A 12481-nucleotide genomic window follows, 5' to 3' on the forward strand; every position below is an offset into this window, starting at 1 on the left:
TGTCAATCGTCTTCGTCCGTTCGTCTCCCCTTTCTCGTGCCCCATATTAAAAGCATCAGCACCCCATTCGACAGCTCCGCCGTCGCATCCATTGGCCAGGCAACATCATCGTGTTCTGCTCCAGCTGCCAGTCTAGTCTGCATGAGTCCCGGCGCGTTCGACCTGCAGTTCGTTCTCCATTGTCTCCGCGAGATCTGAGGAATGCGAGTACCCACCTCGCATTTTTGGCAGCCCCTGATCGTGTGTCTCGCTGGACGCCGAAGAATGCATCGACAAGCCGCGATGTCGGAGGCCGTCCTTGGTCCAAGACATGTATCGTCTCCGGGCAGGCGTGTCCAGTTTTGCCGTTTTCCTGGCCATTGCTCTTGACCGGGTCACTGCTGCCTTGGCTGCCTTGGCCATGCTCTTGACAGCGGTCCTGAGCCCGCAGAGCCGGTCTCGCCGGTGGGTGACTTGGTAGAGTGTATTCCCGTGCAGGCTCTTCATGTCGTGGAACGACCCGGTCGTGGGCAGCCCGACGCTCTCGAGAATGTCGGCATTGGCACTTCGACGCCGCCGGGTGGAATCGCGGTGCTTTTTGGTCTGGCAGCAGGGATACACAGGGTTCCCCATCCTCTCGCAGCCTCTCATGGTGAAGTCCATTGAATAAGGGTGGTCGAGGATGAAATGAGCGCAGGCAGCCCGGGAGAACAAAGAGAGAAGTAGGGGTGTGGTAAGACCAAGATGTGTCTGGTCGTGCAAGACGTCCGAGAGCTGTTAAGTAGTTTTTCTTGTTTTTAATTTTTGTGTGTGCTTTTCTGGTCTCGGCGAAATGTAACGTGCGTCTGTTGACAAGGACGTTGTCAGACCGCTGCAATTTCAGAGGAGGCAGGAGCGACCGGCTGATCGCTCAGTACTTGACGGATCACACCAATTGCGCAGCGAAGAAGCACAAGTCCATAAAACACAAAATGTTTGTTTCGTGGCGATGCACCTTTGACCGACGGCTCGACAACTCGACATCCGGCAAGGCGGAGCGAGGACGACGCGACAACAGCCCACAAACGCGGCTCTGCCCCAACAACATTGCGAATCGGAGTCGGCGTTCGTTCGGGGAAATCGCATCTGCACAGGTTTTTGTGGACTCCCTGGTAAGCTATTCACGGTTATGCACGTCTGCGATGCCCCTGGCGTCCACTCTGCCCAACAGCATGGCCAGCCTTCTTGCAGCGACCGGGTGCGTGCGAGGCCCGCCGTTCGAGGGCCGTGCCCGCAGGCCTGTCACGGTGGCGAGCGGTGTGAGCGGTGAGTGGTCAGGAGTTCCGGTGAGCCGCCACACAGTTGTGATCACATGCACAAATCTCGGTTCGTCACATGCCACAGTGCACCGCCACCTGTGGCCGTGTAAGCCAGAGCGAGTCCGGGGTAAAGTACGGGGAAGCTGGTCACGATGGCCCCTACATCTACTATGTATCTTACGAGATCCCCCGTACAGCCTATTTTTCCCTCTTTGTCGGAATGCCCAGCACGCAGACACGTGCGCTTAGTCGTTTTGGCCACCCCGCACTCTCTCAACACTTGGGTGAGACAGGTCAGCAGTCACAATGGGTCCGGGACGTATGGCCTTTCCTTTTTAGATCCATGACGTCGCCCTTCCTCTTCATCGACCTCATCTACGTTACGATTCAGACAAGCGACAGAAACAGACGTTCACATACGTGCAGACCCATTCACCCTCTCTCTCCCGATGGACGACGTGCTTTTGCCGCCCACTGAGGGCAGACATGGGGCTTCCAAGGGAGTCCAGCGGCCGGATCAGAGAGATTCTCACTTGTCGGTACCACCAGCGGGCTTCGGCGAGCGGCTTTCTTCTGTTGCCAGCCAACTGTCCGGCATGCTACCGTTTGGCCATGCTCAAAGCAGGGCAGAACGGCGGCTGCTTCAGCTGAAGAATGAGCAGCGGCAGCTTCTCCAGCAACGCATAGAGAGTGTGAGTGTGGATGTTTCCCGCCATGAAGAAAGATAATCTCTGCTGACTTGATGGTAGGCTGAGACGTACGAGGAGTGGGAGGCAGCAGCACGGCAACTGGACAAGCTGGAGCAGCACGACGCGTGGAAAAGACGCGACAACGACAGCGACATTAGCAGCGACAGCGAGGAGCTGTACAACCCGCAGGTGGTGGCAGCACGGCTGCAGGAGCTGGAGACGGCGCTGGCATCGGGGGACATGCGGCAGATGCTGCACTTGGTGCGGACGGCGCTCTCGCGCAATGTGGGAGGGATCAGCAGCGGGGGGCTGTACCGACAGGCAAACACGGGGACAAAGCAGCTGGTGGAGCGATACGTGCAAGCATCGGTGGCGCTGGTGGAGGCGGTGGCAGAGCGCAGCCGCAGCGCCAAGGGCGGACTTCCGGCAGGGCTGACACACGGGGCGATGCTGGAGCAGCTGCTGCTGGCGCGAACGAGTTACGGACGCAGCGCGCTGGTGCTGAGCGGCGGGTCGGTGTACGGGATGGCACACATTGGAGTGCTCAAGGCGCTGTTTGAGCGGCGACTGCTGCCACGGATCATCTCAGGGACTTCGGCAGGGTCGATTGTGGCAGCAGTGGTGTGCACGCGGACAGACGAGGAGATGCCAGGGATGCTGAGCGCGTTTGCACAAGGCGACCTGGCCGTGTTCACAGACAAAGACCATCCGGACTCATGGCTGACGCATATTGGACGGGTGCTGCGATTTGGGACGTGGCACGACAGCCGACACCTGTCGCGGGTAATGCGCGGGATCCTGGGCGACATGACGTTCCAGGAGGCCTTTAATCGGACGCGGCGGATCCTCAACATCACGGTGTCATCGCGGCCAGGACTACAGCTGCCATCGCTGCTCAACTACCTGACGGCACCGGACGTGATGGTATGGTCGGCGGTGGTGGCATCGTGCTCAATCCCGGGTGTGTTTGACCCTCGGCCTCTGCTGGTGCGCGACGGCGACTCGGGCGAGCACGTGCCATGGGATCCGGCCGAGCAGTTGTGGATTGACGGGTCGCTGGACAATGACGTGCCGGTCGAGCGGCTGGGCGAGATGCTCAACGTCAACCACTTTATCGTGTCGCAGACGAACCCGCACATTGTCCTGCTGGTGGACCGGGAGGGGAGACGACGACGAGACGTGGCGTCGGCATATGCGCCGGTGCGGTCGTCGGTCGGCCGGCTGCTGCACACGGCCGGCTGGCTGGGCAAGTCAGAGGCGATATACTGTCTAGAGTCGCTGGTCGACCTCGGCGTCTTCCGCGACAGCCTGAGCATGGCGGTGCAGATGCTGAGCCAAAAGTACACGGCCGACATCAACATCCTGCCGCGCATGAGCCTTGCGTGGGGCAGCCACCTGATCCGCAACCCGACGGCCGAGTTCATGCTGGAGGCCTGTCGGGTGGGCGAGCTGGCGACGTGGCCGAGCATCTGCCGAATCCAGCAGACGTGTGCGGTGGAGCTGGCGCTGGACCGGGCGGTGTATCAGCTGCGGGAGCGCATTGCCTTTGGGAGCAGCCAGGTGAATCTGCGGCGGTTTTTTGCCGGGAGCCACCAGCTGCAGGTGAGTGGAAGTGGGAGTGAAGGGAGCGAGGGAGATCAGAGAGGCCGTGCTTTTGGTCTGCGAAGGAGTCAGTCGGGCGTGGCGCTGATGCACGACGACGTGGTCGAGGAGTCGGACGAACAGACGACATCTACAGTGGCGCTGCCGCTGCCGAAGCGACGGCGAGGATCGGGGAGCAGCATCCAGCTGCTGGCTCGTCGGCGACGCAACCGCCACGAACTCGAGACGATTCTGAGCGAGGACGGAAGACGGGAGTCGTCAGATGCGGACCTCGACGAAGTACAGACGAGTCGACACGAAGTACGGCCCTCGCTAGCTGTTCGACGTGGCATTGTAGACATGTCACTGAGCGGAGGCGGCGAGAGGATGTGCACAGTCGTCCACGATAGTCGACCTGGCCGGCTGGCGCCCTTCCGGCAGAACAGTCTGCAGCAGCTGCCGATGCAGTCCAAGACGCCATCACCGAGCGCTTCGCTTGCCCGCAGGAGCTACGGCTTTGGCAACATCGGCAACGGTGGCACTGGGCTGACACCACTGACAATGGGCGACAGCTGGGACGGACAGTACTGTGATGTCAGCAGCAGTCCGGAAACAAATACGGACAAGCAGGACGAGGACTCCGATGACGAAGAAGACGACGACGAGGAAGACGACGACGAGAGCGAGGTTGATTCATAAGGGCGGTAAGATCACGTCAAGTACAGCATTTATTCTTTTATTCTTAGAGATATTCATCACAGAAACGATCACGTGTCAGTCATCCTATGGTCACCATATCATCACGTGTCAGTCTTCATTCACGGGTATCATCTGTCACCATGTCTCTGCAAACGTTTGTCTCATGCCACACTCGTGCTATTACCACCCTTTCGCTTCTCTCTGTCGTCGTCGTCGCCATCCGTTCCAGCCGGCGGTCCAGCCACCAGCTCGTCGGCAAATCGGCTCACAGCATCGCGCAAGTCGTACAGCGAGCGGCCCTCGGACCAGAAGTGGCCGGCGGCGGCGACCTCGAGCGCGCGAAAGCCGGGTGTCTTCCCGGCAGTGGTTGTTGACGCGGTCGTCATGCGCGCAGTCCAGTGGTGCATATGACGCATGGAGACGAACCGGTCGGCGTCGCCATAGACGGCCAGCGTCGGGTGGTCAGCCAGCTTGGCCTCGGACGGCGGCAAAGTCGGGCCCTCGGACGGCGGAAAGGTGAAGACCGTGGCCAGACTGGTGACCAGGCCAGCTGGAAACGATACCAGCAGATATGACGGTCGAAATACCGGCAGGTTTGGCAATGCCGACAGTCTGGACGTGTCGATCTCGTCGTCTTCGTCTCGGTCGCCTTCTTCCCGGATGTCAGCCACAGCTGTGACGGGCCCTTCGGCCGACGGTCTGCTGCTGCTGTTACTGCCTCTGGCCACCGGAACTGCTGGTGTCCGCAGCTTGCTGGTTCCCATCAGGGCCGTGTTGACGGTCCGGGCGACCTCTTGGCTGCAGCGCCGTGGACTGTTGCTGCTGCTGCTGTTGTTGTTGTTGCTGTTATTGTTGTTGTTGTTATTGTCTTCACTGCCACCGACGCGGATGCCCATGCTGAGGCGGGCTCTCCGCACCAGCTTCTTCTGTGGGCTGTCGGCGCCCCGTTCGGCTGCGGCCACCAAGGCTGATCGATGCTCAGCAAAGTCGGCGTTCTGCATCGCGGCCCAGCGTGCCGCCCGTCGCCGGACCTCGGCTGCCGGCGAGTCAATATCGGGGCGAGCCAGCAGCGCGAGCACGTCAGCCATGGGTGGCAGCAATCGGGTCACGATGGCCCCGTACGAGTAGCCGGCAAAGAGGAAGACGGGGGGCCGATGGGTGGATCCCCCGGACAGCCCGCCGTCGCCGTACGGGTCCAGATGGTGCACAAAGTAGTACAGGAACCCGGCGACGGTCATGTAGTCGCCCGTCTCTGCGCGTGCCGTCCACGACGTGTGGCCGCTCGGCCGTCGGCCGGCGCCCCGGAAGTTGAACGTCGCCACCACAAACGGCTGTGCTGGCCGCTGCAGCAGCGTGTCAGCCACCATGCGCACGATCCCGTCGTTGTAGCTGCCACCCATCGGCGCGTACGGATGCGCTACCACGGCCGCGTGGCCCCGCCACCGCGCATCGACCGACTTGGTCGTCTCGACTGTCTGAGCCTTCAAAAGCGTCGCCGGTGGCAGGTACACGCGGCAGTCCAGCACCGTGCCGTCGTGTAAGCTCGGCAGCGTCACCGTCAGGCTCGGGTCGGGCAGCATGGCCGTCGCGGGTGGCCGTCCGCAAACGACCGACAGTCGATCTGGGCTCCAAGACCAAATCTGGACTGGGCCGTATCTGCCACTTCGCCGCTTTGCCGTGCCACCGTTCGTTCGTCCCTCTTCGTCGTCCGTCGTCTGCACTGCGCTGGCAACACGCGCTCCGGGTACGCGAGAGTACGCACCGTGGAAGGAAACAGAAACAGGATGGGGCCGGGACGGGCTCCAGCCGGCATCCGCAGCGATGGGGATACTCGTTCCCTTTTGTTGCTTATCCGTACAGTTGGCTAAAGCGGGGCTGGAATTGTCTGATTGGCTGCCCTGGGCCTCGGCCATCTTTGACGTCATGTGCCTGGCTAACGCGGAAGATAAGCAAGATCCAGTGTCACGTGGGCACATCATGAATCACTAAGCATTTGATTCTACATCATATACAGTGTTATGAGCAGACAAGACAAGGAGCATACAATAGACGAATGACTAGACGTTGTTCTATCTGTCCTGATGCCTCTGCTATTCATATCTGCCGCCTATTCCTACATCAGTGCTGCTACCAAGAAGCCCAGCAGCATGGCCACCGACAGCCGAATGTCCGAGGCCGAGCTGATCACGGCCGACGTCGACGCCCTGGGCGAGCTCCCGACAGTCGTGCTCGGGCTTCCGCTGACACCCCGGACAGTAGCATTGGCACCCAGGCCGCCGACCAGCCTGCTGGCGTTCTGCAGCTGCACTATGCCAGGCACCAGCGCATACGGATTGCCGATCGTCGCATTGCTTCTGCTGGCAGTGTATGGTGCGTCGTAGTCGACGGTGAAGACGCTGACTGACGCCTGGCACGCCCCATGGCCGCTGACAACGTCTGTCTCGCCCGGCAGGCTGCAGTCGCCGTTGATGCAGGCATTGACGCCCGAGCCAGCCTCGTCCAGGTCGCCGTAGTGAAACAGGCCTGTCGTGGCGTTGTACACGGCCTTGTCGACGTCGGCGCCGCCCGACATGCGTGTCAGGACAAACGGCGGGTTCACGCACGAGTCGTTGCTGAAGCTGGTGATGTACGGCAGATTCACGTTGATGCCGTAGCCCACCGGCAGGATGCGCCCCCCAGCCGCCTTGTCGATAAAGGCCTGTGCCAGGGCGGCAGCCAGCCGGCCGGCAATCGTAGCAGGGTCCTGCAGCCCGGCCAGGGTCGACGTGTTGGTCCAGTAGTAGGGCGTCTGCCGGCTGTAGGCAGCCGAGAAGGAGATAGCCGGAATGCCACGATCCACGGCCGCATAGGTCGCCCCCATCGTGCCCGAGAGCGTGTACAGGAACGGGCCCAGGTTGAGGCCCACGTTGGGCCCCGCCAGCACCAGGTCCGGCTTGCTGAAGCTGCCAAAGAGCGGCAGCACGTGGTCCAGCGCCACGAACACCTGTGCTGCCGGCGTGCCATTGTAGTACCAGATGTGACTGTCTTTGGGGTCCTGGCCGATCGATGGCGCGCCGGCCTTGACGATCCCTGTGCACTGGTCAGCAGCTGGCGTCACCACGACCTCGAAGTCGACCAACAACAGAACACACCCCACTCTGAGTCGGCCGTGAGATTGGCCTCGGTCGTGTAGGCGGAGCGGCCGCCCTGACCGGACATGTCGCTGCTGGAGGCCACAATGTAGGCGTCGTGGCCTAGGTCCTTGACGGCCTTGTACATGGCCCGGATGTTGGCCGAGCCGAAGCCATCGTCGTTCTGCAGCGGTCAGCACGACCGACACGGACCTTGTATGTCGTGTCAGCTCACCGTGATGAGAATGTTGAGGCCCTGGACGGCCGACAGAAAGACGGCCATGGCCGTGAAGACTGGCTTGCGCTGCATCGTCGCGACAGTTGCGGTTGCGTGTGCAGGACGGCCGACAGCCAACCACAAACATGCGCTGCCAGTGCTTCTTATATGCTCAGACGCATGTCCAAAGAGGCAAGCATCTCGCTGGGGAGACCGCACCAAAGTGGGCATCAGCCGAATACAGGAACCATTCCGTCATCCACCTGACTGATCAAGAAGGTGTGCTGCCAGGATTTCGCGACTAGGCTTCGAAACGGCAGGTCGATCCATCGCGCATTCGGAGACAGTGTGATCGTTCCGACAAATGGGACAGGCACCAGAGATAAGCTTGTCTGAACCTCGGAGATGAATTGGGTTCTTTTTTTTGGTATTGCTTTCGAATAGTCTTGCAATCGAGACTATCAAAATTGGAGGGAAGGAGCTTCATGCCACAGTACACCCGATTTACATTGAGCTACGGAGTACTTTGTATTGCTGTAAAAAGCCCTCAATACGGAGTACTTACGACGTAATCCGTACTCCGTACAGAGTACTCTGTACGAGTACACCAAATGGCCCGCTCCCACAACGCGTCACGTGCCACCGCGTAGATGCCTACTCCGTAAAGTGCTCCAGCTCCACCCCAAATTCGCGACTTCGCGACGTCTTCTTGACGGCCAGAACAGCAGTCTTTTGTCGCCCGCTCCCGTCGCCATGTGGCTTCTCGATAATGTCGGGCACACCTTTCAGGGTAGGTTCTACGTCTGAACGAATACACTGCACACTGCAACTCCTTCTGACGCTCTTCACAGGTCGACGGCTATGGCTGCGGCCCGGAAAACGGTATCTCTTTGGTCGGACCAAAGCAGAGCGTGCGTTCTTCCCCAATCACCTGGCAAGACGGCAGAGCTGACACTAGTCTACGGAGTATAGCTGGTCAGCTGGTCATATCCGACAAGACGATCTCCCGGAAGCACCTGACAATCGAGGTTGGCCGTGTGACCGAAGGCGATGGGACCAACCGAGAGAGTCGGTCCGTGATCACGATCGAGGACCTCAACACCAAGATCGGCACCGTCGTCAACGGCACCCAAATACGGGGACAGAGGCTCGTCCTGAGCCAGGTCTCGAACGAGGTCAAGATGGGGCACATGGCCGATCTGTTCCGGTGTGTGCGAGCAGCTGCTAGCTAGCTAGTCAATGCTTGTCTGCTCAGAAGCTGACCAGACGTCTGTAGGATCACGTGGCACCCGGTCGTGCTGAGTTTCTCGCTCACGACTAAGGAGCTTCGTGCCGACCCGTGGGCCCTTCTGCGTGAACAGCTCGAGCAGCTCGACATCAAATATATTGCCGAGTACGATATCGCCCGCACGACCCACGTCGTGGCCAAGAAGCGTAACACGTCCAAGGGCCTGCAGGCCCTCATCAACGGCAAGTACATTGTCATGGAGAGCTTCCTCTCGGCCATCGAGGCGGCTGCAGGCTCTAGCGCCCTCGAGCAGGATTTCGACGGCAGCTGGCCCGACGCTCTCGAGTTCCTGCCACCGCGCGGCGACGAGCCGAGCGATCGTCCCGTCAGCACATACAATCCGGACGAGCGGCGGAAGGACATCTTTGACGGCTACACGTTTATTTTTTACGACCAGAAGCAGTACGACAACCTGTTTCCGCCCATCTCCAACGGCAAGGGAAAGGCCTTGCTGGCCGAGGTCATCCCCGGTGAGACACAGGTGGACAATTTCATATGCTACGTCAAGCGAATAGCTGGCGACCAGAGCCTGGGCGAGTTCGAGGACGGGGGCGAGGGCAAGGGGGTCGTGGTTGTGCGCTACTTGCCGGCAAAGGGCGATCATGTGGAGTGGTTTGGCCGGTTTGGCAACGCCGTATCCTTGCGGCTCGACCACCGCCTCATTGACCAGCGTGAGTTTCTGGATGCGATCCTGGCCGTCGAGCCGGGCATGTTGAGGCGGTCTCTGCAGGAGGACTCGGGAACTCCGATTGTCATCTCGGGCTCTGCCGATGAGTCGACACAAATGAGCGCTGGAACGGCACCAGTAGCCGACATGACCGTACCGGCTGTCGCGCTGCCCACCAGGCGAGGGCGAGCAAGGCGAGGCCTGACAAGCCGATTCAAGGGATTCGATGCCGACCTGGATGTGGAAAATGATCCGAATGCGTTCCCACTGGCAGCGGAGTCGATGCAAGCGAGCGAAGAAGGCATGTTCATGTCTCAGACATCGGCATTCCAGGAGCCAGAGCCGAGCGTAGCAAGGAAGCGGCCAGTCGCGGCAGTGGCGGAGGAAGGGGAAGACATCATGGGAGACATAGCGCCGACGGCAGCAGCAGTCAAGCGGCGGCGTATTGCGGCCGGTATAGAACCTGTTCCGCCGCGACAGTGTCTCGAATCAGAAGCAGCAGACGAAGGCGGGACTGCAAATGGCGAGGGCCCAGCAGGCAGCAACAAGGATGGCAGGGGCAAGGGAAAGAAGGCGGAGGACAACGCAATCCTGAATCAGGCACGCAAGAACCGAGAGGCGGCAGAGAAGCGGGCGGCCGAAGAGCGCGAGAGGCTAGCACAGATCCAGTCGGATGGCATTGACGCAGAGGAGATCCGACGGCTGACGATCGTGGAAGAGATATCTGTGCGCGGGCCAACAGGGCTGAGAACGAGAGAGCAAGACGTTGCGGACGGGCGATGGGATCCGCACTGGAACGGGCGACGCAACTTCAAAAAGTTCCGCAAGCAAGGCGACGCGGCAGGCCGACCGATCCAGCGGGTGATTGTAGGGCTGGAGGCGGTCAAGACGAAGGAGTATGGTATTGGGGACGACTACTGGCTGGAAGGCGAAAACAACAGTTCCTGGAGGAGAGGACCAGTGGGGCAGCACTCAACCGGCGGGTACAGCTCTATCGAAGTAGACTCGACGGTGACATCGACGGTGCTGGGAGCCCGAGAAGGACGACATGTGCTGTCGACGGCGACGGAAAGCAGCATCGGCTTGAGCAGCGTCGGGCCGGCAGACGGAGTGGCTGACGTGGAGGTGATCCTGGACACGGAGCCGGAAATGGACTCAATGGACACGATGGCACTAGAGGCCGATCTGCCCCGAACAAGGGCCGGTAAGGTGGCGCAGAAGACGGCGACGCGGCAGAGGCAGGCGGACGTGCAAGCATCGCTGGACACACAGACGCAGCTGGACGTGCAGCTGCAGTTGGCAGACGCGACACAGACGCAGACACAGAGCGCATCGACACGGGGAAAGCGGACAGCGTCGGTGGCAGCGAGCGGGCCACGGGCAGCACCGGCGAAGAAGCCGAGGCGGGGAGCAGCAGGCGCCATGACGATCCAAGATAGCGACAGCGACTCGGATGACGGGCTGCAGTTCAAGTTCCGGAGCAGACGGTAGTATAAGCAATGTAGGACTATGGATCGATGTTTGGCCTGTGATGACTAATCCTAGTCCATGTCCTCCATCGGACTGGCGACGGACTCGTGCTCCTCGACGAGGATGCCGATGCGACAGGCCGACAACATATTGTCGTAGTTGACCCACGAATGGATGTCGTTGAAGAGACGGCTGCCGTCGCGACCGGCGCAGCGCAGCAGCTCGGGCTCGCCGCCAGGGTGGAAGGGCAGGTAGGGCGACAGATTGTAGACTATGCCACCGAGGGCGGTCCAGGCATCACGGCCACGACGTCCGTTCATGGTCCGAAGCAGCGACGGTGTGACGCGCAGCAGCTGAGGAGCCTCAGGCGGCATATTGCGCAGGTTGGCATGAGGGTCGGCCGTGAGACGAGCCCAGTCGAGCGGGCTGTGGCCAGGCGTGAGATGGACCTTGTTGCGAGAAGAGGAGGGGGAAGTGAGGGGGGAGGCGAGGGAGGCGAGGGGGGCGAGGGGGGCGAGGGAGGACGAGGTTCTGGCCGGAGCCAGTCCAGGTGGCCGGCGTTGAGCCGAGAGGGAGGATGAGGGCGATATTCGAGGTGATATCCGAGGAGGAGGTGCCATGAGGCCTAGAGAAGGACCAGCTGCTCGCTGTGCCGACGAGAGAGCAGGAAACATGGGCGGCGGCATGCTTCTGGGACTGGAATCGTCGTCGGGCATAGAGAGCGACAGGAGAGGTGTGGTGGTGGTGATCTGGGAGGTCTGGGAGGTCTGGGAAGTCTGGGAAGTCTGAGTAGTCTGGGTCGCCTTTGGGGTTGTCGGTTCGTCTTCTTCGTCTTCGTCTGCGCTTCGGCTTCGGCTTCGGCTCAAAGGCAACGGCGGAGGCGGGATGGCGCGACCGGACACGGCTTTGGGAGACGCTGGCCCAGTAGTCTCCAACCGCGACTCAGACACGGATGCAGAAATTGATCCAGACACAGCCGCATCCTCCTTTTCGCGCTCGGGAGAGATAGGCGGCCGTCGGCGCCACTGCAGCAGGGGCGCAGCCAGGTCCAGCCATACCCTCGGATAGATGCAGAAACACACAATGGAAGCGACGACGAGGGAAATGCCAATCAGGCCCATGTCGGCGTGACGGCGTGACGGACGGCTAGATGTGCGATGAGGAAAGGCAGTCTAAAAAAGGAAAAAAGGCAGAGACTCCATATATAATTTCGAGTGGTATAATTAGAAGCAGAAGCCTGGGACGGACGCTAGACATTAGTGGAATAGGAGTCACGTGTGGGCCTCATTAGGGGTCTATGTTCTGTAATTGCGATGGCCAGGCAGAGGGATGAGTGCCGGGCTTGGCGCAGGGCCGGAAAGCCGGGCAGCAGGCCAAGCCGTGCTTGCCGACATTAGCAGGTCCCCTGAGACAGTGGGCAGGAGTGGGTGTCTGAGAGCGAAACAGTGGAAAGGGGACTGCGATCCTGACGAAGGGATTGTAT

General features: G+C 60.7%; 5 protein-coding genes across 5 annotated transcripts; 2 read left to right on the forward strand and 3 right to left on the reverse strand.

Moving 5' to 3' along the window:
* Window positions 1-132: 132 nt before the first annotated feature.
* On the reverse strand, window positions 133-642 carry CMQ_2480 (uncharacterized protein; the record flags this gene model as incomplete). The annotated part of the gene is made up of 1 exon (XM_014316438.1): window positions 133-642. The coding sequence occupies one exon, from the start codon at window positions 640-642 to the stop codon at window positions 133-135; it is 510 nt and encodes a 169-aa protein (XP_014171913.1).
* Window positions 643-950: 308 nt separating this feature from the next.
* Window positions 951-4246, forward strand: CMQ_2361 (lipid acyl hydrolase; the record flags this gene model as incomplete). The annotated part of the gene is made up of 3 exons (XM_014316319.1): window positions 951-1284; window positions 1704-1969; window positions 2027-4246. The coding sequence occupies 3 exons, from the start codon at window positions 951-953 to the stop codon at window positions 4244-4246; spliced, it is 2820 nt and encodes a 939-aa protein (XP_014171794.1).
* Window positions 4247-4407: 161 nt separating this feature from the next.
* Window positions 4408-7666, reverse strand: CMQ_2321 (acid phosphatase; the record flags this gene model as incomplete). Its single annotated transcript, XM_014316279.1, has 4 exons — window positions 4408-6175; window positions 6364-7315; window positions 7378-7540; window positions 7592-7666. 4 exons carry the CDS (start codon window positions 7664-7666, stop codon window positions 4408-4410), a joined length of 2958 nt encoding a protein of 985 aa, XP_014171754.1.
* Window positions 7667-8326: 660 nt separating this feature from the next.
* On the forward strand, window positions 8327-11019 carry CMQ_2475 (DNA damage response protein; the record flags this gene model as incomplete). Its single annotated transcript, XM_014316433.1, has 4 exons — window positions 8327-8363; window positions 8425-8484; window positions 8546-8780; window positions 8850-11019. 4 exons carry the CDS (start codon window positions 8327-8329, stop codon window positions 11017-11019), a joined length of 2502 nt encoding a protein of 833 aa, XP_014171908.1.
* Window positions 11020-11069: 50 nt separating this feature from the next.
* Window positions 11070-12119, reverse strand: CMQ_2190 (heme steroid-binding domain protein; the record flags this gene model as incomplete). Its single annotated transcript, XM_014316148.1, has 1 exon — window positions 11070-12119. The coding sequence occupies one exon, from the start codon at window positions 12117-12119 to the stop codon at window positions 11070-11072; it is 1050 nt and encodes a 349-aa protein (XP_014171623.1).
* Between the last annotated feature and the right edge of the window lie 362 nt (window positions 12120-12481).

Source organism: Grosmannia clavigera (genome assembly GCF_000143105.1).
Source record: "Grosmannia clavigera kw1407 unplaced genomic scaffold GCSC_156, whole genome shotgun sequence".
Lineage (NCBI taxonomy): Eukaryota > Fungi > Ascomycota > Sordariomycetes > Ophiostomatales > Ophiostomataceae > Leptographium > Leptographium clavigerum.